Here is a 25,231-nt window from a genome sequence, read left to right on the forward strand (position 1 = left end):
CAACATTTCTGTAGTCAGAGTGTTTTTTAGGGCCAGCATTTCTGTAGTCAGAGTGTTTTTTAGGGCCAGCATTTCTGTAGTCAGAGTGTTTTTAGGGCCAGCATTTCTGTAGTCAGAGTGTTTTTAGGGCCAGCATTTCTGTAGTCAGAGTGTTTTTAGGATCAGCATTTCTGTAGTCAGAGTGTTTTTTAGGGCCAGCATTTCTGTAGTCAGAGTGTTTTTAGGATCAGCATTTCTGTAGTCAGAGTGTTTTTAGGGCCAGCATTTCTGTAGTCAGAGTGTTTTTAGGGCCAGCATTTCTGTAGTCAGAGTGTTTTTTAGGGCCAGCATTTCTGTAGTCAGAGTGTTTTTTAGGGCCAGCATTTCTGTAGTCAGAGTGTTTTTAGGATCAGCATTTCTGTAGTCAGAGTGTTTTTAGGGCCAGCATTTCTGTAGTCAGAGTGTTTTTTAGGGCCAGCATTTCTGTAGTCAGAGTGTTTTTTAGGGCCAGCATTTCTGTAGTCAGAGTGTTTTTAGGGTCAGCATTTCTGTAGTCAGAGTGTTTTTAGGGCCAGCATTTCTGTAGTCAGAGTGTTTTTAGGGCCAGCATTTCTGTAGTCAGAGTGTTTTTAGGATCAGCATTTCTGTAGTCAGAGTGTTTTTTAGGGCCAGCATTTCTGTAGTCGGAGTGTTTTTTAGGGCCAGCATTTCTGTAGTCAGAGTGTTTTTAGGGCCAGCATTTCTGTAGTCAGAGTGTTTTTAGGGCCAGCATTTCTGTAGTCAGAGTGTTTTTTAGGGCCAGCATTTCTGTAGTCAGAGTGTTTTTTAGGGCCAGCATTTCTGTAGTCAGAGTGTTTTTTAGGGCCAGCATTTCTGTAGTCACAGTGTTTTTTAGGGCCAGCATTTCTGTAGTCAGAGTGTTTTTTAGGGCCAGCATTTCTGTAGTCGGAGTGTTTTTTAGGGCCAGCATTTCTGTAGTCAGAGTGTTTTTTAGGGCCAGCATTTCTGTAGTCAGAGTGTTTTTAGGGCCAGCATTTCTGTAGTCAGAGTGTTTTTTAGGGCCAGCATTTCTGTAGTCAGAGTGTTTTTAGGGCCAGCATTTCTGTAGTCAGAGTGTTTTTTAGGGCCAGCATTTCTGTAGTCAGAGTGTTTTTTAGGGCCAGCATTTCTGTAGTCAGAGTGTTTTTTAGGGCCAGCATTTCTGTAGTCCGAGTGTTTTTTAGGGCCAGCATTTCTGTAGTCAGAGTGTTTTTTAGGGCCAGCATTTCTGTAGTCCGAGTGTTTTTTAGGGCCAGCATTTCTGTAGTCAGAGTGTTTTTTAGGGCCAGCATTTCTGTAGTCAGAGTGTTTTTTAGGGCCAGCATTTCTGTAGTCAGAGTGTTTTTTAGGGCCAGCATTTCTGTAGTCAGAGTGTTTTTAGGGCCAGCATTTCTGTAGTCAGAGTGTTTTTAGGGCCAGCATTTCTGTAGTCAGAGTGTTTTTTAGGGCCAACATTTCTGTAGTCAAAGTGTTTTTAGAGCCAGCATTTCTGTAGTCAGAGTGTTTTTTAGGGCCAGCATTTCTGCAGTCAGAGTGTTTTTTAGGGCCAGCATTTCTGCAGTCAGAGTGTTTTTTAGGGCCAGCATTTCTGTAGTCAGAGTGTTTTTAGGGCCAGCATTTCTGTAGTCAGAGTGTTTTTAGGGCCAGCATTTCTGTAGTCAGAGTGTTTTTTAGGGCCAACATTTCTGTAGTCAAAGTGTTTTTAGAGCCAGCATTTCTGTAGTCAGAGTGTTTTTTAGGGCCAGCATTTCTGCAGTCAGAGTGTTTTTTAGGGCCAGCATTTCTGTAGTCAGAGTGTTTTTAGGGCCAGCATTTCTGTAGTCAGAGTGTTTTTAGGGCTAACAGTGTTACAAATACTGTGTTGTGTGGTAAACAGTGTCCTGAACAAGTCGTTTAAAATATAACAGAGCTAGGCCATATCATTAGTTACCGAAGCCAATTCCTAGTCACGTCGTTGTCATCAAAAATAAATGTTTAACTTACAATATTGTTGAACGCGTTCTGTCTATATTTTTTTTAGTTTTTCAATAGTTCTTGAATTTTTTTTTTTAATTTTGAAAGCGCTGTTAATAAACAACTATTTTTTTTTAATTGCGTTGACCATTGCATTTATACTGTTTTGTTTACCATCAAAAATAAATTTTAACTTGCAATATCGGTGAACACGTTCTGTCTGAGCAATATTTCGCAGAGAAAACACCAAAAACGAAGCAAAATAGCAAGTTAAGGTTTTTCATTTGATAATAATTAATGTAAATCATGATTAAAGTAAATAAAGAAATTAGTAATGCATTTAAACTAAATAAACTAAAATATTAGACTAAGTAAAGAAATTAGTAATGTTTGTTTGGATGTTATACGATGAATATATTTCGCTAAAAGCATTTTTATTCGAAGTAAAATACAGATGATGTTTTTAGGAGCGAACTATAATTATCATATAACATCCAAACAAATTGATTTTCGGTTAAGTTCTGTACTTGGTAATCTTTATCATTGATGTGCGACCAGAACCGTTCGTTTTATCATAATTCTAGTTCAGGTAAACTCTGTTATTTGAAAGAAAATTCTGATTATTTGTAAATCATCTAATAGCCTTTCAAATTTCTCCAGCGTTGTCTCAAATATAGCCTAATTTTAGTTGTACTTAGATTATATAGTTTAGAGTTTCCTACAATTTCTAACGGTCACGCCACACGCCACAGGCCACACGCCAAACCAACCGAAAACACTGCCCATTGTTTCTGTCTTAAACTGTTAAAGCAAGGTTTGTATTTTTTTCCAAATTGACCTACGTTGCTGTAACGTAATCGCCTTGTTCTTGTACTTTAGTGCATCGTAAATACTGTACGAATACTTAAGTTGACATAACTGCGTAAAAAAAGACTGTTTTTTTCAAAAACAAGCATTTTGTATTCACTTTGTGTTAGTAAGCAACATGTTTTTACATGATAAACATTTTTAATATCTGAAAAAAACACAATTAATTCATTTTCGTCGTAACACACTGAATGTCATATTGTGGACGGACACTTAACCTTGCATCTGTAATTTATATTTTTTTGGTCGAAACCAAAATATTAAAATGATTGAAGTTGTACACATGGCCCACTAAGAAGTTCACCTGGCTGTTATTGTCTCAAAAGACGTGCGCGTCATTGTCCGTCGCCTTTTTTTCGCATCTACAGTCGCCAGCTTAAAGGTGCGGCGCAAATTTCCGTTTGGCTTGGTTTGCGGAGCAAAATTTTCGTTTATTGAAATTGCTTCATCTCACCGAAATAGCAACTTGCTTTGTAAGTTACGTGACCTAAACGATCGGAATATTTCAGCGAACAGATTCGATCAGTAATTTACCACGTTTTAATACATCGGACTTTATGACCCTAAAATCATCTTAATTCATTGTAAAAATCGCCCTTAAGGTGTTTTGCCTTCTTGTAAGGTATTGTGCACAATTCACTATTAGTCGTCTATATTTGTCACCCCTCGTTACGTGTCTTTCAAAACAGAATATCATAAAAAAGCTTTCATTGAATAGACGCCTAGAGTTAAAGTCCAGCATATACGCAATTTAAAAATGAAAAGAAAAAGGCGTTTGTAAAAACGTTTCAAATACAAATAGAGTTTTTACGCACAAAGGAAATCGGCATTAAACAACTTCAAGGTTTTTAGGGTTGATTACCAATCAATTTGTCAATTTTTTTACATAAAATTTTGCGATCGTTTTTACCTAGAAAAGAAAAGCAGTAAACGTTTGTTTTGATATTACTCAACTTTTGTTTTGTCAATTTATTCGTTTTTTGTTACCCAAGATACCGTTTAGTTACGGTTCCACAACACGGTGCGCTCACACTCAGGGGGAAGCCCCTCGCCGCAAACTCAACCTTCTCCCAACGAGCTCTCGAAGGCCACCTGGTGGCGTACATTCACGGCGGATCGGAGAAACCAAAGGTAAGATTATCGTGTTTTATTTCGATAAAAACTTTATTGAATTTACCGACGGCAGATAATTTTAGAAGCGTAGCCTGGTTTTATGACTGGACGCCGTTGAGTGAAATAAATAAGAAGAACCGATATTATCGCTCCCGTGCCGGAGGTGTCCGATACTTGGCATTTTATTCCGATAGCGATACCCGATGTTAGAGATAAGAAGTATCGCGATCTGAATCGATAATTGATGACGTCATTACTATGCGCAAACAAGCAAAATAGATTAAATTGAAACGTTAAAGATCGTTTCGAAACCATTTTATTTTTTTCAAACTGTTGGCCAAAATTCTCTTTGGGTACCTTTCAAGGAACCGGAAATACCTGCATAAATTTACATAGTTATTTTTTTAACGGATCGGCAACGATACCATGATAGTATCGGACGAGTATCGATTCTACTGCTTTGCATTGGGAATGTGCTCCTATCCGAAATTATCGAACATATCTAATTGACCATGTGAATGACGTCATTTGGTATCGAATCCGTCGGTCATCGAGTATCGAAATCGAACTTAATAAAAAATATTTGGACATCACTAATTTAAATGTTCCACTTTTATCGGTCGCCTACGGTGACAACCTAACATTTTTTTAGATTTGCCACAAAGCCTTTAAACCCTGAAAGTTTTTGAAAGTCGGTGAATTGATTTCCGTATTAAATAGTCTTTAAATTGATTTGATGTCCAGCTTAAGTTATGCGTTTATTTAAAAAAACAATTCAAACGATGTTAAAAAAGTCTTTCAATGTTTTTGAGTTTTTGTATTGTTCCTAAAATTGTGTGGCCTATTCTTGTAAACGGACGAAATGACGTCAAGGAAATTCTCATTTGTCGGGGAATTTAGACGCGTCGTCGGCTTGGCTCATGTCTATAGGCAATGCATCGAAGTTTAAACCATTACAAAGCTGCAGAATCTGGTTTTCCAGCCTAAACGCAAAATAAATAAACAGATTTAGGATCAGTGGTCGAACTTTTTAAGGATGGGTTGCACAGCGGTCGTCGGCCAACCGTGAGGTAATAGTGACGTCATTTTGATATAAATCACCAACGTTGCTCAGCGATATGACGTCACATAATAACACAATGGGTAACAGACGAAGTTAAAAAACATTTTCTGCCAAACTTACTGAAATATTTTGCACTATAATATTGTTTTAAATTAAAAAAAAAGTTAGTTAACGATTTGTCAAGATATGTTGAACTATTGCTATTCAATACCTTCATTACTCAAAATATGCACAATAATGCTGTTTTTTTCGCCTTGGGCTGATTATGCCACATGCTTTGTTCCCCGGCACGAAATCGGGAATTATGCTGGATACAAAAAAAATGTGACTCTTGGTCTCTGACTGGTCGGCCAACCCTGCAATAAGCGATACATCGCTTTGAAGTTTAAACAACAAAATAAATGCAATTTGGGTTTTCCGCTAAAAGCGCAAAATAAATAAACAGCCTTAGATTACGTTATCGAACTTTTCAAGGATGAGTTGCCCTGCGGTGGTCTTAAACTACCACCCGTATCTTGTCTTTCATTTGCAAAATACCGTCGGTGTGGGATTTCTGGCCTCTTAGCATAAGTTACGCCCAAGTTTTTAATATTAGTGTTTTTAATTAGGTTGGATTAGGTTGTTTTATTAAATTACGAAAAGTTTCGCGTCAAACTTGACAATCTCTTTCGGGTTTAGTGTCTTCTGTGGCATACAGACTGAGAAACACATGAGATTGTAAAACAATAACGGTTTCAAATAGATATGTCCGATAACTTCGGATCGGATACGATACCCGATACCAAGTGGCAGTATCGTTATCGGTACCGATCCAATACAAACCAAACTGATGTTGTATTGTTTATTTCAATGGTGAGAAACTATAAAAATTCTGTTGGACAAAGTAGCATTTTCGGTAAAATCCGAATTCGATTAGAACTAGAATAAGAGCACACAAGTAATTCACAAATTAGATTAGAATTAGCATTAGCCACTTTACTCTAGCTCATTAAATTGGAAAACTAGAATTATCTTGTTAAGTTGGCCACAGTCAGTTTAAAATGCACTGCTGTATTTTAATACCCAAGCTGTTCGTTTTAGGACTGGTTCGAGTTTGAATCTTTTCTTGTCAGCAAACACCGCCCGCACCACTACCGCCACCCAGTGTTCGATGTCCTCCACATAAATGTGACTCAAGTCAACGACAACCCGCCTCAGCTGATGACGCAATCGCCCAGTTTAGAGGTACGTACCGTTTGTTGGTCTGCGAAGAAGTTGGGCATTTTGGGGCTTTTACCGTAGTACTTCAAGAATTAAAAAAATTAGAAAAAGTCGACGTAAACCTTGCCCATTTTGGTGAAAGTGATTTATGGCTTATTTCAGTGTGTAAGCACTCTTTTACTTGCGGCCAAACGGTGAAGGGTTATAGTACTTAACGTTTTAAGCTGTCGTGAGTTTGCCTGTTAAAATGTCGTTACTCGAGTGTAATCAACCCCAAATTACTATACTGTGGGCCCGTAAGTTAAAATATGATGGCAAATATATCCTGTAAAGAAAAGTGAAAGGACGATGATTGACTTTTGTGTATCGCCATACTTTTAAAAGCCGAATATTGCTCGGAAGTTCGCACAGAAGATAACAGCGCGAAAAAGCGTAACATAGTCGGGACAGCTTCGGCATATTTACATTGATAAATGACGTACCTTGCACATAAAAGGACACAATTTACAAATGTTTTGCACGTTTCATGTTTGTGCTCTCCGAAGAGTAATTGCCCTGGGGAAAAATACACGTTACTAGTTGTTTCATATTTAACCACGAGCTCACGTTTTCCCAGAATAAACACGTCACTGGACACAAATAAAGCAGGCGGTATACGGTTTCCGTAGCCTGTTTGCAGAAAGTACATTGGTTCGATTCTATTTTACCAAGCGAATAAAGGAAATCATTTGCTACAATATGAGCTTAAGACTTTTTTTAACAAAATAAAGGAAGTTTATTTTTTACACTTTATAATGTAGCTTATAAACAATGTTGGATATTTTTTTTGTTTTATAAATTTATTTTAAAAATTCATCTGATAATGTGAAAATGTCTTCCAATTACTATAGCAGGCAGCCCGGTAACAGCTGGATTTTTAATTTTTTTAATATACTTAATTGGAATGAATCATGAACAAAAGACTTTCTGTGATCTTGCATATATCTTTATTTGCTTTAGTCAATATGACGTCATAATAGCATTCTACGTTTAGACACATAGGTAGGCTATATACAACATTCGATAGGCGAACAATTGTACATGAACTTAAGACTTGTTTGTGCACCAGGTTGTACACGGCTACAGCGCAACAATAACACCATCCCTGCTTCGTTCGATTGACGCCGACAACGGGCCTTCTCACATACAGTACGCGGTAATACGAGAGCCCAAGTATGGCCGATTAGTGTGCGGTTCTCTTGATGTAGCCGCTACTACCTTCACACAAGCAGATATCGATGCTGGAAAGGTGTTTTTTGTCCAAAACAATAATTCCGATGCGGTCCATCCAGGTTTGTTGTTTTGCACTGCCTGATTTTTTTCGGAATTAATGTGTTTAAATTTGATTTTTGTTGTGTTAGCTGTCAGTACTTAATAAGATCGTTGGTTGCCCGGTTTAATGGATAGCCATCCTTGAACACCTATATTGTGATTTTTTGTGTATTACGTACTGAACACGACATATTTTGCACAAATGTTGCCTACCTTTTTATTGAATATTTTATTTTTACTTCTTTTATATTCATAACCATTTTGTTGATTAAGATTTCCTTATAATAGTTTGTTAATTACATTCGGAACAACTCAAACAAAAGAATGAGGAAAAATTTCCAAAAAGTTAAAAAACACGTAACTAATAAAGATTATACTTTGCGCTGAATGTTAGTTGAGCAACAAAATTCACCTATTTTATTCGCTTCAATTTAATTTTTGACCTCAAACCATTAATTTATATCTTTTTTTTGTTTTATTAATAAATAAAATGGCAAAAAGGCACAAGGAAAACAAACTATATAGAAAAGCTCTCATGCAGCTAACGACCATTTACTTTTGTGTATCGCAATACTTCGTCTTTTTAAAGCCGAATATTGCTCGGAATTTCGCACAGAAGATAACTTAAAATTATATCGATACAACGACTAAAGTGTTTTGTTTTTTTACCAGCAAGCGACGAAGTATCTTCCGATGCTTTTTACTTTGGTCTCAGCGACGGATTTCATCGTCCAAGTTTCTATCTTTTCCGAATCAAGGTAAATTACCTTCTTATTGCCCGATAGTTATGTTTTAAAGCCCATACGAAGTGATAGTACCGGTGCTGATCCGTTAGCAAACTATTTTTTTGTTTTACAGCGAAGGTTTGCAATCAGGCCATCTTAAGCGAAATTGGCAGAGAACGTTATCTGCTAATCGTTGTGCTTTTTTTGACTTGAAAACTTTACTAAACGAGCAGTTGTGAAACCTAACAGTGTGTGTTCGTATAGACCCTTCATCCTAAATAATATGGTAATTCTGTTTATGATGAAAACGTATTATTAAGACAAATATAAAAAATTTAAATACTTTTGGATAAACTGTCCAGATATCAAGTTAAACAAGTCGCTATATCCTACAGGCAATACTTGATTAAAAAAAGTAGCTAAAAAAATTAAAAATAATTTTTTTTTAAATGAAAACTTATAGTTACCGACTTTGCCGTTTTTTTTAATATTTTGTGAAAAAAACTTCTCATTCGCATGAAAATTTCACCATACAAGTCTAAAAACTCAGCTACCTGTAAATGCATTGTCACACACATAGATTCACCCTGTTTCCCTGAACCTTCGTACTACTGTGGCTCACCTTCCCCAAGGCCGCTTCGCAATCACCCTGGGTCATGACGTCATCAACGCAACCACCAACGGTGACGTAGGTCTGGTGACGTATATGGTGGAGGACGGTCCGCATGCTGGCGCCCTATACCTTGGTGATGTAGAGGTGAGTGTTAGACGAAAGGTTTAAAAAAATATATATATGTAATATATATAATTATATATATATATCTACTCCAATATTTAACTTATTATAATGAATTTGTCGGTTTCATGTCGCGTTTGTTGTTAATTTTGCTTTCATTCTGTCCTATATATGCTTTAGAATTTAGATCAAAAATTACACATGTGTAGATAACTAACTATAGAAAATCGGTTCATTATTCTGCGATTTGCTACATTTTGGGCTACTATGTGTTAATAGTTTCTCGTTTTTCAGTAGAAAAAAGGGTTAAGAATCACTGTTTTTTAAACTGTGTCAGAAAAATAATTATCTGTGTCTATGCCACTGATAAGCTGATATTAATGTTTATAAATCAAAAGGAATGTTTTCGGCGTTCTTATTACTTTCTGTGGCAATATAGCACTAAGAAACATTTATGAAAGCGCTTTACATTCAAATTCGTGTAACTATCACTTGAAAAATTAAGCAATTCAACTCAAACGTTGTCGATCTTTAAAAGTGACAAACTTGCGTTTCAGGTTTCGGGGTTTTCCCACGCCGATCTGACGTCACGCAAAATCTCCTACGTCATGAGTCGGACCGATACGTCATCAGACAACTTTACCCTGCTGGCGAGCTACAACGCAACGAGGCGTAACGCCAGCGCCACGTTAAATATTGTCGTCAAACCACTCGTTAAGAAAGGTGAGTAAAGAACGCGTAAACACACTCGACTTGAACGAGTAACGAGTAGTATGACTCTTTAATTTCTCGCAATGCTAATTCGCTGCAAACCACGACATTTTTTTTCAACGGCCTACCCTGCATTACTGCCATAAACCAGAACTCAATTTATTTTTCTGGGTACCATTAACTTTATTTACAAAGGCTTTTAATACAGACTGACATTGACTTGCTATCTAAAAATAAAGGCACTCGGAAAAATAATCGAATTAGGGGAAAGAGTAGTTTACCTAAGCATGCCATACTTCACACTTTCCGTTTTAGTTGGCACAATCTCGTTTTTTTTCGGCTCTGTTGCATTTTTTTGGAGAGTTAAAAATGTTTTTGCGTTTAGTTAGCCAATTGTCCTCTTACGCAGATATTAACCTTCTGTTAGTATTCTTTTAATCCAACTTGGTCAGCTAGCTACACTGGTACGTTTTTGTGCTAAATCACATTCGCGCTACAGGGTTTGATTGACAGCAACAGCCTTCATTAAATTGCAATATAAAATATAAGGTTGCAAAAAGTTGGTAACCCTACTGATTATACCTTACATTTGTCGCGAAATCTGTTGTGTAATTAGCGATTGATTAATTTGGAATTCAAGCTCAATAATACATAATGGGATGTTAACAAAAGCTTCGCGGGGCTGTCACTTATTTATTTTTTTCCTTTACGCGCTTTTAAATAAAGAAAACGTCATATCTATTGCATAAACAGGATACGTTTTTTTACTGTTTTTCTTTGTGCAACAGCCCGCTAAAACAGGCTCACTTCATTTTTATTGTGTTATCAACTTTTCAGGTTCTTCTTTCTGTTACGGCATCCTGAAAAGTGTCGCTTTGGACGGTTAACCAAAATGTTTTTGCGTTTAATTAGCCAATTGTCCTCTTACACAGATATATTTCTGTGAGTAATCTGTTTAGCCAAATTAGTCAGCTAGCTATACATTGGTACAATTTTTTTACTGTTTTTCTTTGTGCAAAGGTCCGCTAAAACAGGTTTACTTTGTTTATTGTGTTGTCAACTTTTTAGCTTGTTCTTTCTGTTAAGGCATCCTGAAGGTGGCGTCAGAGAGCAGCGTTCAACTCACTTTGATGAGTTTGAACTCGACTGAACTCGCCCTACTTACCGACTCGACTCCCGTCTACAGCATTACTCGCCAACCCGAGTACGCGTACTTCGTTGTAAAACCAGGTAAGAATTTGACTTACTTGTTACTATTTACTAATTAATCAATTAAGCATTTTTTCACTCCGCAAAACGTTAAATCAGGGATTCCTAAGCTTTTTAACGCGGACCCCTAAAAAATTGGGGGCTTTGCGTGTATCAGGGTAGGCAGGAATTTTTTAGAGATTACGTCATAAATTGACGTCACCATACAAATAGACTTAAGAAACCTGCTGTTTTCTGTCGAAAAAAGAGTAAAATAAAGTGTGACACATTCAAGGAAAAACGTTTAAAAAAAAACATTTTTTTGAAAAATTTACCACTTTTCAAATGTACACTAATATTTTAATCCTGCCTTCATGGACCACCTAAAACAAGTTCAAGTACCCCCAGAGGGGTTCATGGACCCCAGTTTAAGAACCCCTGCGTTAGATGCTAAAAATTATTTAAAAAACGTTTTTGGCGTTGTGGTGTATGTTTTTTCAAAAAAAATAAATAAATAAATAAACCAACACTGTCGTTGCGCACAATACGTGACGTAAAATTCTAAGTACTCGACTTTAATCACAAACATATGCAAAAAAGCGTATGCGTGATGTTCAAAACGAATATCTGGCGTAAAAAAATTGTCATAAAAAATCCCAAATTACTTAAAAATGTTGAATAAATGAAGCCTAATGTTTAACCTTACGTTTAAAAAATACAAATATTTGCCTTCTTAAAAAGCGACGTAAAAACAACTAATTAAATTAACTTTTGAAGACAAACAATGACGTCAAAACTATAAACATTTGATGAAAAACAAAACGCATTCGTGATGTAACGAGCATTATGACAATATGGTTACCAATGCTACTACGAAAAAAAGCACGCTTCTGATAATTTTTTTCTCTTTTTCGGGATTTTTCTCCAGGATTATTTTTTTTTTGGGGGGGGGGGGGGGGCATCGAACATCTAAATACAAATAAACAATGTAGCCTAAAACAGGTTACTTGCGCGAGGCGAGAAAAAAATCTAAAAAAAATGTAATTTAAAAGAAGACGTGGCGCCTTCGGCCAGGGTTTAACAAACTTTTTTCATAAAGGGCCAGATAACTGTAAGGCCTGACCATCGGGGGCCGGATAACTGTAAGGCCTGACCATCGGGGGCCGGATAACTGTTGGAATTTACGATTGAGGGCCAGGTATAATATTTTTTGTCCATTAACTTGATTATTGTTTAACGACGAAAATAAAATAAAACATTTGACGAAAAGCAAAACGCATGCGTGATATGAAATGAACTTGCTCTTTCATTTTCCATAAGTCTTGAACTTTTTTCTCCTCACAGCAACCACCAACTCCAGCCAAGGTCATCGCTTGCAGCGAAGGTCGTCGCCCGATCGCGTCACCGCCTTCACGCATTATGACGTCACAAACGGCATTGTGTTTCTCCACGTGGACAGCGTGAACATGACCAACGTCACTCATCTGAATGACAGCTTCACCTACAGGTAACCAACGTCACATGATAAAAAAGTAAAGTTTATATCTGCCCGTGTGTTTAATTTCGAACACTTGTTTGTTCAACCTAGTGAATCTCAAACTTTTATTGCTTACAGCACCCCTCAAAAATAATAAAGAGTTTTGGCACCCCGACTGGAATTTAATTTCACTGAAATGTCACTATAAATGGAATTGGAACAACACAATCAACTTTAAACCTTAGGAAAATGTTTATTTAGCACAACTGTTTTGTCTCAAAGGGTATTCCAACTAAACGCAAGCTTTCCCTTTCCAACGAATCTGTTTTGGCAAAACCATTTCGATTTTTATGCTATTTGCCACTAATGGACAATGTTATATCACAGCATTATAGGTATAAGTTTGACACTCACTTTTTCTTCTCCAGATTAAGCGTGGAAGACGGTTCAGTGCAGCCAGCCGTCGATTCTTTTCACTTCAAAATCACACCCAAGTCTACATCACGAATAGTCCACGGTAATTATGTTATGATTATTGGTGCTATGTTTCTGCATAACGCCTTAAAGCCGACTGCCATTAGACTTGTACAACTAAATGTATTTTAGTTTTTAACATTAGATTAGAATTCACGAATTGAAAAACAACGTTTCCTATAGGTTTTTAATTAATTTAGCGCAAGTTTTTTTTACTTGGAAGTTTTCGTAAAATATAGGGTATTGGGTGCCTTTAAAAATAAGTCTCCTCTATAGTTGTAGGATCAAAGGATGTCCGACTAAGTTGTCCTAATAAAAATATTCTTTTCTCCAGCAGCGCGATTTTTAATCTTGCTTTTTTTTCATTATACGTCGACTGGCAAATTTGATTTGCAGTTCTAAAACATTGTAGCATGATGTTTTGAGGTTGATGTAATACATAATAAGTCGATGTTGAAAATAAATAAAGAGTTATTCGAAACGTTCAAAATGACACTTACTTCTGTATGGGCTTTAATATTCGTATTAATGTGATCAGACATCGGAAAATTGATTTGAACTCATGACCAGGACAACGTAATGTTTGTCCAGAATGCAGGTTAATTATTATTATGAGTCGTCAATATTGCTTCGTCAAATCATATTTGCGCGCGCGCTATGTTAGCATAAAAATGCTTAGTCGATCTTCCCAAAGTGAACGACGACAATTTTTTTATTTTACTTTTTTAATTATGAAGACGCAATCAGTTAATAAATAAACAGCTCTACAATGTATCATCATTTGTCTGCTACCAAACGTTAATTTACCTAAACTTTGTCGGCGACCCTTAAGGCAGTTATGAGGTGCACATTTCGCGTTTTCTGCTTTTCACCCAATCGTTAAAGTAATGTGTAACTCAGTTTGGGGTTATGATAAAAAAAAAAAAAATAAACTCTCGGTCGAGTTTGCGAACCACTGCTCTAATATGTCGAAAACGACAACTAAACCTTATCAATAGGGCAATTATTTTTTGACTTGTCAAAAACACAGCGATTAAAAATGCACATAAATCGTTTACAAAATCAAAAAACTCGTAGTCAGCTTTTTGAAACTATTGTTCAGTTAACATTTAAACAAAATAATTTGGAAGTTATTTTCAACGACATTTTAACTGTATTGTGTCTCCATTAGAGCAATATATGGTATGCGCGAGCTTGTAAAATTAACCACCCAGGTAGTTTATCGCGTTAGACTCAGCTCGAACTTTGTTTTTGCATAGTTGTTTGTCTCTGATTTTGGAAAAATGTATATTTTTAGGTTAATATTTGTCAAAATTTCAAATTTTTAGTGCAAAATTTCTCACTTTTTAGGTAAAAAAGTTATCGCCCTAGTTACAAAGTTGTCCAAGTTTGCTAACTGTATTAATATACCCACCAGCAGAAGCCACAAGTCAGGTGACTAACGACACAGCTGTCAACACGACAACACCGGTAGCCCCTGTGCACAGCACCACTGCGCAACCGGACGTCACAAACACGTCATCGCGTGACACACCGTTCGTGACGTCATCGCCGATATTGATCAACCCCGAGTCGACCACTAGGGGCACATCTGCTGTGGAGGTAAGATGAAATGAAGCCCTGTGTTTTAGTTATATTGGTGACGTAGATGTATTTTTGCAGTCTTTTTAGCTCCTATTTTTTTAGTTAATCAATGTCATTAAGTTGTAATTTGTTAGCGAGTAACAGTCATATTGGGCAGTGTGGTTTACTTTAGCCGCTAAAGATATAGATGACATAAAAATTACATAAAACATCTGGTTGGTTCGGATACGAAGTTTAAAAGCAAATTTTGTAGCTTTAGACTTCGTGTAACTCAAGTGTTCACCTAATTCTAACCGACCGGCTTTCGGAATTTTGTATGTAGTATTGAGTAAATCGACATCATCTTGATAAAGACGTTTCGATACGAGCTTATATCACACATTAACTGAAGATGATGCAAGTTCGTATCGAAACGTCTTAATCAAGATGATGTCGATCTACTCGACCATTTTGGCTTTGCAATTTAATTTGATTTTTACTTCATATTCAAAGGACGATGACGAAAAAAAGGTCAAGGTGGCCGGTCCAGCGTCGTGGGTAATCCCCCTGATCGTGTCATTGTGCGTCATAATGCTCATCGCGATCGCTCTCCTCATCATCTGCATTCGCCGACGGAGGGGGGGCGAAAAATCGGGACCCAGCTTCGTGAAGGGGCACGAAACCGACGCCACGTCACCGCGGGGGCGCAAGCGGCACCGCGCCACCATCGACGCGCACACTCACGTCACAGTGACGTCACGAACCGACACGCTAGACTCGGCGCAGCGTTGTCCGACTGCCAACGTGCTGGTAACGCCTCTTAGAGGAATACCCAGCGATGAAACCGACTCCGGTTCGTTTGACGACGGGTACATTTCCACCTCGGTGCCTTACGAGGGTGTTTTGGCCAATGCCGCCCTCGGGGGCAATTTTGGCCCCTCCGGCCATCGCCCCGACGAAGGGGATGTCCCCGGAAGACCTATGCTGGTTCACCCGTTTATGTACGCTTCGGACGACAGCATTTTGTCCGACGACGCGGATGAAAATGAAGAGTTCCTCCAGCGCAATTTTTCCGGGTCCGTGGGATCGCTGCCTGTGCCCGGCAGTCGCGGATTAAGCGTAGCGCCGCCGGCCAAGGTCAGCCAGTACTGGGTGTGACCGTTTTGGAGTTTTACGCCTACACCAGCTTTAGGTTTAACATTGATTCGGACATGTGGAGAGGAGTTAACCGTTAACCTTTTAAGGTACAGCAGTTTGTAATCAAATCTGTTCAGTTTTTGTACTTTGCGCTAGTTCGATGCACTAATCATGAATTTTTTTTATCGCTTCTTTATCTTGGCTATTTTCACGAAGCAATTTCTTTCTTCGTACGTCGATATAATGACATATTTTTGCTAGAAATCAAACAGTTCGAATCACGTTTTGAGTAACATATTGAAAATTTTTTGGGGGGATTAAAAAAACATCGAAAACTAATACTGCCCTAAATGCAGCGCAGTTTAAATTTCGTTTTTCGTATAAAAACGCGTCAGCCTGATGTGTTCTGAGGTCACGAAAAAAATATTATGTCAATGTCACAATTGCTTTTACCACGTCACAAAAGCAATGACAATCGATTGGAATGCGCAGAATAATTGTTGCAAGTTTTCAACCTGAACCAGCACAATACCTCGTCCCTTAACCAGTGTTTAAGCAGCTTTCAAACTGTACAAGGGTGTCCCGATTTATGCAAGCGTTGTTCGGGGTCGCGCAGTTAAGTTTATGTCGATGCCTGCAAATAGTCATGAGACCATTTTATGGTTGACTGTCAATGATAATAAAATGCGGTTGGGCAATCAAGTGCTACGGTGCATCACACACACTCTTTATTTCCGATGTAGTTCTAATTAAATGTACCTGACTGACCACTTTCCCAATTTTTTTGGGCGATACAACACTGATATGCCGTTTGCTATAACCATAATGTCGTATTTTTTAAATGTTTTCAATGAAATTAAATACAAATCAGACTTTTAACTATTAACTATCCTATTTTTTGGAAAAACTGTATTTTTTTTTATATTTTTGTAATACAATGAAATCGTAATTAAAACTTTTGTTGTTTTAAAAAACATTTTGTTAAAATCGTGCCTTTCTATAGACGTGTAATATTGTGTTTTGCAGTGGCAGTATTATAGCTTTCATGTCCGATTTTGCCAGTTTTGTTTTAATTTCGTCGTTTTACCTAATTGCAGCAAACTTTCTTTGCCAGTCGTTGTGAGTGCTTGAACAATCACCCATTGTTGGCCATTGTCCCATTTCGAATATATGGGCCTTTGTTATTGTTTGTTTGTTTGTTGTTTGTTCGTTTGTCTTTACCCAGCTTGCCATCACCTCAATTTACATAAAAATTTCGCGTGTACTTCCCTATTTTTACTCTGGTAACTAGATAAATTTCGATATAAAAACGATTGTTACCGAATCGACTTTTTTGCCGAATCTGTTTTTTTTTTCGACTTGGGAACAACAATTCAAATACAACTTTATTGTTTCACATTTTACGAAAAAGTTGACCTTTCTGTCACTTCGCCTTAATTTAATATTTATTTCACGTCTTTGCTGCAAGTAGCCTAACTATGGTTAATCTACGGGTTTTAGTTTATTTAGTTATTGCATACTTACACTTTTAGTTTTAGCCGTCTTTAAATTCTTTAAAAGATTTATACGTGTTTTTGTTCCAAAATTATTTTTTTCAATGTTTTAATAATTTTTGTAGCGTTTAGGATTTTTAGTTTTTTCAAGCGTTTTTGAAGTGTTTTTTTTTTTTTTTTTTATTCGAACTAATCCCTGTGTTATGTCGCCACTACTTTACGAGCCTTTACAGTCAGCATGCAAATGTTTGCCCAACTTGTTTACTCAATAAAGCGCCGACTGCATTTAGCCAGGACTGCTGTTTTTTAGGATGTCAGTTCACATGTTATTTTTTTTTTAATTTTTACTACATTTTAAAGGCAACAGTTGTCTGCAATTTATTTACTGGTATTCGACAAACTTTAATTTTTTGTCTTTTTCAACTGATGGTCATTTAAAAGTAGCAACTTTTGACCCCTAAAATTTTTGATTTTTGTATTAATCCAATAAACTTGTGTATTTAAGTGTATGGCACTTATATCTTTCGCCAAAATTTGTTTCCATATCTTCACTTAAAAAAAAAACCCTACTCAAACGTCATTCAGTTTAATAAAATCCTATTCAGTTAATTTCGTCTTTAAAACTTGGTTTAATAGTATAAATTTTTTTATTGATTCTACACCCACATTTTAAATGCGGTTTTGGCCGTTTGTTTTTAATACTTCGGAATATTTTGAAGGGTCCGTCGCTATCAATGGTGTTTCCATACAAGCCTTAACATTCCCTCTGAATTGTTTTGTTTGTTACAAAAACTGCTTTAAATTCCAGAACTTTGCAGCAGCTTTATGGCACGTTTGCAAATACATTATCACCATTTTATTGTGGCAATTTGTTGGCTGTAGCTCATTGTCGGAGAATTCAGGCAATCAGTTTGATGACATTCTTTTTTGTGTCTACACAAAGTGTACTTAGCTTGCATTCGCTGAAAAAAATCATCCTTTCTTGATTGTATTGTAATTGCGCAGTAGACTGGTGAACTGGCACTACTGTCAGGTTAAAAACATATGGTATAGAAAAAATAGGATGCTGGCAGTCTTTTTCGTAATTTAGGTTAAAAAAATGATTTGGTTGCACCCTAAAATACAAAAGTTTTTCAGTTAATTGAGGCTAAAATTTTATATTTGTGTAAATTTATGTGAAATATGTAAGCATAACTCTAGGAGTTGAGAGTAAAAATATTTTGTCGCTGTTAGTTAATGTAGGTCCTATCAACTCTATTTTGTTATTTAAACGGCCACAAAATAAATTTTGTACTTCAATATCATTTTAAATAAGTTTTACTTAATCCTTTTGATTAAGTATTATGAAACTTAAAAGATATACATGTCAGTATACTGTCTGTGTTTAAACAAATATTTAGTTACCCTGCAGGGAAAAATTTAGTGCTTCGTTTATAACATTTACTTGGTGATAATAATGTATTAATTTAATTATCCCACGTTTATAAGGAACAACACCTATTTTTTAACTTTCAATACTTTAGTATGAAACAAATTTCATGAAGAGTTGCTCTAAGCCTATATATAAATTATAATAAGGAAAGGTTAGCAATTGCAAGCGTTATTCTATTTGATAAAAACTTGAATTTAACGTTTCGAATCAGTTACTTCCTAGCAAGATATATATTAATTTTTTTATGTAAGTGAAAATATGCTTGCCAAATCAGATTGTTTCGTAACATTGCGCCCGCCGCCACAGTACAAAGTGCAAGCTATGCAGGTTGTTAAAAAATGAATATTAACCAAACCTTTGAGTACCTGGCTCATAATGTAGTTTGTTGCGTCACAATAGCAAACAAAGGGCGCATGCATCGATGACGCCTAAGACAATACCAATAAATTGCACATGGCGGTAACAAGCACTGGTTTGTCTGGCGAATTCGGCGCTGATTGCAATTCCCGTCCGTTTCGTGTTTGCTAATGACCTGACTTATGTAAGCTATGCACAAGTATTTTAGGTCATTGTCAGACATAGGTTCAGTTCTCTGTTTTTTTGCTCAGTCTTCAGCAGAAATTACACAGTTTTGTGTCCGTTTAGTAGATTTAATGTACTGAATGCGACGTGGTGTGTTTAATTGGTTTGGGACATTTATTTTTGTTGACTTTTGATAATATAAGAACGCTAGGTTTGCCATACTTCACAAAATGCAATAGATTTGTCAAACTGTCTATAAATTTGAGGTAAGGGTACTGATTTGCAATTGACAGACATTTGATGTCGGTTGTCAAATGTAGTATGTTAAACCTAGCCATTAAGTTCTCCACTTCTATAAAACTATAATTTTATATAAAAGAGCTGCTTAAACTTTTTAGGGATAGGCAATATTTTTTGTCTGTTCGGAATTTTACAGTTAGACAAACTGAATATGTAGGGCGCATTTTTTGCTATTTGTTCTAAATGTTATGTCGTTGAACATTAGTTTTATGTTGAAAACGCAGTCGTAGATCAATCAAGGAATTGGCGACAGAGATTTCAGTTTGAGTGTTTAAAGTTAAAACATATTTGTTCTGTGGCTTGTCAATTTTCTTAGGCAAAATTTATACTGGTTTGTTCTTCTTTGCTCTGTTAATGGCACGCTAGTCCTAGATTTTGGCTTACAAATTTTACAGTGTTTTTAAAGCTTTGTGGGAGAATATACCGTTACCTTTGTGATTTTTAGTAATGCATTAAACAAGGCGTTTTTTAGAAACTGTCAAAGTCACGTATAGTTATGTAAAATGCCAGCCATAGCTGTCGGTCATTCTAGTTCAGATTAAAGACAAACGAATAGAATGTATAGTCATTGTTTGTTTCCAAATGTAAACAAGGGGGTGTTAACTAATCTATTTTATATACTTCACATTACGCAACTAGACTGGGCCGAATTATCAAGGAAAGTAGCTAAAACAGTAACTTAAATACACACAAATGGTTTATGTTTGGACCAGTCGTCCTCAAAATCGCTCTTCGTGGTTCATGGCTTCCTGACAGCAACTCAAACTTATCTTAAAATGTTCCATTTTGAAGAAATTTTCTGATTTTTCTGACATTAATTAATTTTGTTATCCAAATTAGATTAGAATTAGAGTTGAACCATTTTTGTTTTCTCAAATTAGATTAAAACTTATAAAATTACTGCATTTCCAAAAAGCAGAATATATAATTATTGTATTACCAAAAACAGAATATACACTACAGTAACACCGACCTAACTCCTTCATTTGTTTCAAGCTGCATGCAGCTATTGCTCAGAGCCATTTTACCTATAGGAAATGACAATAACCTGTTAAAGTTCTGAGGATAACTGAGAAACACACAAGTGTGCAGTATGCGGAAAGGCGAGATTGCAATAGTCGCCTTGATGCTCATTGCAGCAGCAAACGCCACAGGTAAGTGCTTACTCAATACTCAGTTATTTGTTACTTTGTTTAAGAAGGGTCCAAGACTGGTGAAATTTGTTTCCGTACTGAGTGTATCGATTGCAAGAACATCATTCTGAACAGTCAAACCTGTTTGAATGAGCATAATTGGAGGTTGTAGTAAGACAGGAATATCAAAGTCTATACAAAAGAAGCTTTTTTGAACATGTTCAAATTTGTTGTTAACAACCTATTGTGTTCAACCGATACCCTTTTTAGGATTTTGGAAACTTACATGACCCCCATTTTTTTTAGCATAAGCCTGAGTCCAACAGAATCTATTTAAATTGGCAAACGTTCACATTAAGACAGGTTATTTGAAAATATGTCCAGAATGTCCTGATTTACGCCAATATTATGAAGTATTTTCTATTGGACAAGACAGTTTATATATTTTTTTCTTGTCTAATTTTCTTCTAAAAAGTATATACGGCGGCCTTCCAGAAAACCCATTTTGACCCCCGGGTTTGGAACAACTGTACAAAGTACAAGTTGGTCTACTCAAGAAATAAATACCATGGTATCAAAAGAAACAATAATTGCGTACACTAAAAGGCGCTAGCGTGCCGTTATGCAGTAAATAATGAAAATAGTGTTTTAAAGCAGGCGCTCACCAAATTCAATTTAGTCCCGCGATGAAGTACAGTTAAAATGTTGTCGAATACAAATATAACTAAATTTTGATGACATTTTAAACTGCACGACAAGTTATTAAAGCTTACTACTATTGCGGTTGCATATAGTTTTTTATATTTCCTTCTTATAACGATAGTTATACTATTAAAGTTCGACAAAAATCTTGCTCGCGATCGTATATCCTAACAGTTACTCGGCCCGCGATGGTCAGGCCTTACACATATCCTTAATGAAAAACGTTTGATGACCCATGTCTTAAACTTAAAGAAGTTTTACACATCTAGCGTTTAAGTTCGATTTTGTCGAGAGTTTATTGAATGGAGTAGAAAAGGGATTTTAGTCAACGGCACGTTTATATCATAACGACAAAGGCTGAAGGTCAATTATTGCTTAAATCGATAACGATTAAATTATTAAAAAACAATTTGGTAGTAGGAAAATTCGCAGACGGCGTGCTAATAATTTTTGGTGAGTGTTCTTTCGCCCGGGCAAGTGCTGACTGGAGAGTGCTAATTTTAGTTTAATCCAAACTCTGACTAAAAGTTTAGACCTGTCTCACATGATAAATAAATGTTTTTTGATCCTTATATGTGGGTTGTATACATTTGCCACTTCTATATTTACATAGTTTGCGGTGAACACTTACAAAAGTGTGTATACAACTGCAATGCGGGCCTTCAGAAGTTGTACTGACCAACCATAGCGACACACATATCAAACTGTATGGCCCCTGTGAAAGTTCCCGGTGTGCCAAACAAAAAAATAGAAAAAAAAGAGAAATTAAAAAAGAAAATCCGACTCTGGTGTTATCCACTTAAGACGCTGGCTTACATTTTTGCTATTATTTGATCAGATTTACTGTGCGACTTCGAGGTCGACCAGCCATGCTTGACACAAGACACAAGTGACGACTTCGACTGGACTCGATACCAGGGTTCCACTACATCGGCCGACACCGGCCCCAAGGCTGACCACACCACCGGATTTGGTTCGAACGATATTTTTTAATTGTGTGATCTGTGTTTATATAGTCATTTAAAAGTAGTGTATCGCGCGCTGCGCCGATAGTTGACACTTTTCATACCAAGGTGTTTCAAGTAATCGGGGAAATTTTAAATAAAAATGACAAGTTTCGTTTCTGAATTCCCGTTTACCGTTTTTTGTAAATTTCTGACGTTGTTTCGGAACAAGAGTTCTCTTATGCTTGCGAAAACTGTGAAAGCAATGCGAAAACATTACTCCTATTAAATAAATTGGAACTCATAAATGCTATGTGTTCTGTCCGCTTACAAAAAGTTCATTGAAGAGAATTGAGTCGCCAAAGTTTCGCCGTGAAAGAAGGTGAGAAACCCTGCTTTACAACAAAATATAACGCTTTGTGTTCTATTTTCAGGGTATTACATGTACACGGAGGCGTCGAGCGGCCCAGGAATTTCACCGGGGAACATAGGCCGCCTAAAATCACCGGAGAGGTCCTACACAACCACGGGAAGCTGTATCAGCTTCTGGTACCACATGTGGGGCGCCAATATGGGTAAGCCAAAATATTTATAGTATTCGGAACAAGCTATACAAGGGATTTTGTAACAATTTTAACAATTTTTTTAACAGACAGAAATTAAATTAAAAAATTATAATCTTTTGACAGACGTTTCTGCATTTACACTTGCAATAATTGTAACTAATTGCGCCACAAAGATACCATTTTACAAGTGTTGTAATAATAACTTAAGTCAATTACAATTACTTGACTTCAATCAACTTAGTTATTGTTGTTATTGACTTGACTGCAGCCGTTTTGGTAGAACGAGGTCTTGACTTGTTGTTTACTAAAAACATTTCTAAATGAAGCTTGATAACGAATTGCAAAGCCAAAAAGGTCGAGTGGATCGACATCACCTTAGTTAAGACGTTTCGATACGAGCTTATTGTCAAGCTACATTACAGATCCGTGCATAGTGTACCTTTTACGATACTCGGGGACCAATTTTACGATCTCTGGTACACCAATTTTACGACCTTATATATCGTAAATAAACATTTAGCGTGAGTTCTGATTATTTATATCTTAGCGCTAATGTTCTACCGCAGTAAGACTATCTGCCTGATTCTCAAAAATACCAAGAAACGTAAATACCATTATTAATTATTGACAACAAAAACGAACTTAAGCATTACAGTAAATTACATACATTATGGACTAACAATCAACAACTATAATCAAAGACTTTTACATAACATTTTCCCTTATCATAGAATATATCTTCAAAACGGCAGCAATACATAGCGACAAATACACTATACCAATTCCTATATCTGATTACTATCCTAATTACTATCCTTATGATCCAACATTATCTACACAATAAAAAGTGATATCACCTGCTATAGTCATACACAGATTCGCGAGGTAATATCGTGGTAACCGGCGCCTATGAAATGCACGAATGTTTAAAACCCATTGGGGTACTGAATGTGTTAATTTAGTATTCCTTAAGTAATTACTAACGGCTAAAGATGTTGCGAGACCGCAACAGTACCCAAGTATATTTCTAAATGACTTGTTTAAAACACTGAGTTAACCGCCGCCCCTCGCAATGCATTGCAGCTTAAAACAAAACAAATTCCCCAAATTTTACCCTTCTCTGTTTTGTTTACCCCAGGCACACTGAAGGTGTACGCCCAGCAGAGTGGGGCCGCCTTGGGAACCCCGCTATGGACTCTGGCGAAAAATCAGGGCAACCGCTGGTACTTTGCCTCGGTGACTGTTCCAGCAGGGCCGACGTCTAGTAGATGGCAAGCAGTGTTCGAATCCACCCTGGGCACCGATTTCAGGAGCGATATGGCCTTGGACGATGTGGTTATATCCGATACACCGTGCACACCGAAAGGTAAGATGGATCACTGTGTTGTTAGATCGAATGCACAACAGCAGGGTTTCTTAAACTGGGGTCCTTGGACCCCTTGGGGTTCCGTGAACTAGTTTTAAGGGATCCATGACAACCCAATTAAAATATTATTATCATATTAAAGAAGTAATAAATTGGTCAAAGAAAACAGTTTAGTTAAAAATAAAACGGTTTTGCGCTGAATGTATTTAGAAGCCATTTCACTTTCACATTTTTGGACCGAAATCAGCAGACTTCTGAAGTCTATTTGTATTGTGACGTAAATTTATGACGTCATTCTTGATTTTTTTGCCTACCGTGGTCCATGCGAGGGAAAAAAATGTTAGGGGTCCGCGGTAAAAAAATTTTGCCGACCACTGCTCTACTGTCATGGCTTCCAACAATCTGCCACACAAAAAGCACCACTGGCATAAGTAAAGTAAACTGTGTCTTGATATTTAGGAAAATATCAATCGATTACCATTAAGATGGATAGCTGTGTTACTAGATAGAATGCCTTTAAATCATGTCTTCCAACGGTCTGTAACCCCAAAATTACACGACTGGAATAATAAGATTTACAGGGTGAACAGACCCTTGAAATTTCGGAAGATATAAATTGGATTGCATTGACTGTTGCACTTGCAAGAAATTGGAAAATTAACCTTTTTATTAGTAGTAACATTACTTCGAAACTAGACCTTTAGTTTTCTAGACTTCCCTGGGTGGACTCGAACCACCACCCTTTCGGTTAACAGCCGAACGCGCTAACCGATTGCGCCACAGAGACACGGAAGATAATTATGAAAACGCCAAAAGATTGTTATAGTCTTGAACAAACGTTAAAATGTCCCTGGGTGGGCTCGAACCACCAAGCTTTCGGTTAACAGCCGAACGCGCTAACCGATTGCGCCACAGAGACACGTTAACGGTATTTGTAAAAACGCCAAAAGATTGTTATTGTCTTAAACAAATGCTAAAACGTCCCTGGGTGGGCTCGAACCACCAACCTTTCGGTTAACAGCCGAACGCGCTAACCGATTGCGCCACAGAGACACGTTAACGGTATTTGTAAAAACGCCAAAAGATTGTTATTGCCTTATACAAATGCTAAAACGTCCCTGGGTGGGCTCGAACCACCAACCTTTCGGTTAACAGCCGAACGCGCTAACCGATTGCGCCACAGAGACACGTTAACGGTATTTGTAAAAACGCCAAAAGATTGTTATTGCCTTATACA

The 25,231-nt window shown here is 36.9% G+C and overlaps 2 protein-coding genes and 4 non-coding genes across 6 annotated transcripts in view; 2 read left to right on the top strand and 4 right to left on the bottom strand.

Moving 5' to 3' along the window:
- LOC146169948 (chondroitin sulfate proteoglycan 4-like) overlaps positions 1–16,521 on the top strand; it is a 51,659-nt gene extending 35,138 nt beyond the window's left edge. The window contains exons 33-43 of the mRNA XM_083387926.1: positions 3,831–3,969; positions 6,095–6,238; positions 7,323–7,545; positions 8,198–8,283; positions 8,831–9,007; positions 9,544–9,709; positions 10,784–10,927; positions 12,230–12,392; positions 12,791–12,879; positions 14,254–14,438; positions 14,913–16,521. Of these exons, the coding sequence (XP_083244052.1) occupies positions 3,831–3,969; positions 6,095–6,238; positions 7,323–7,545; positions 8,198–8,283; positions 8,831–9,007; positions 9,544–9,709; positions 10,784–10,927; positions 12,230–12,392; positions 12,791–12,879; positions 14,254–14,438; positions 14,913–15,557 (2,161 nt within the window). The 3' untranslated portion in view covers positions 15,558–16,521. The remainder of the gene's footprint in view (positions 1–3,830; positions 3,970–6,094; positions 6,239–7,322; positions 7,546–8,197; positions 8,284–8,830; positions 9,008–9,543; positions 9,710–10,783; positions 10,928–12,229; positions 12,393–12,790; positions 12,880–14,253; positions 14,439–14,912) is intronic.
- A 3,855-nt stretch (positions 16,522–20,376) lies between these two features.
- Positions 20,377–25,231, top strand: part of LOC146169949 (MAM and LDL-receptor class A domain-containing protein 2-like) — a 99,243-nt gene continuing 94,388 nt past the window's right edge. Inside the window, exons 1-4 of the mRNA XM_083387937.1 lie at positions 20,377–20,437; positions 21,957–22,091; positions 22,497–22,637; positions 23,767–23,994. Of these exons, the coding sequence (XP_083244063.1) occupies positions 20,377–20,437; positions 21,957–22,091; positions 22,497–22,637; positions 23,767–23,994 (565 nt within the window). The remainder of the gene's footprint in view (positions 20,438–21,956; positions 22,092–22,496; positions 22,638–23,766; positions 23,995–25,231) is intronic.
- On the bottom strand, positions 24,708–24,781 carry Trnan-guu (transfer RNA asparagine (anticodon GUU)). Its single transcript has one exon. It is a non-coding gene; the product is annotated as a tRNA-Asn (tRNA).
- Positions 24,840–24,913, bottom strand: Trnan-guu (transfer RNA asparagine (anticodon GUU)). The gene has a single exon. It is a non-coding gene; the product is annotated as a tRNA-Asn (tRNA).
- Positions 24,974–25,047, bottom strand: Trnan-guu (transfer RNA asparagine (anticodon GUU)). Its single transcript has one exon. It is a non-coding gene; the product is annotated as a tRNA-Asn (tRNA).
- Trnan-guu (transfer RNA asparagine (anticodon GUU)) lies at positions 25,108–25,181 on the bottom strand. The gene has a single exon. It is a non-coding gene; the product is annotated as a tRNA-Asn (tRNA).

This window comes from Ascidiella aspersa, chromosome 1 (assembly GCF_963924565.1).
Source record: "Ascidiella aspersa chromosome 1, kaAscAspe10.2, whole genome shotgun sequence".
Lineage (NCBI taxonomy): Eukaryota > Metazoa > Chordata > Ascidiacea > Phlebobranchia > Ascidiidae > Ascidiella > Ascidiella aspersa.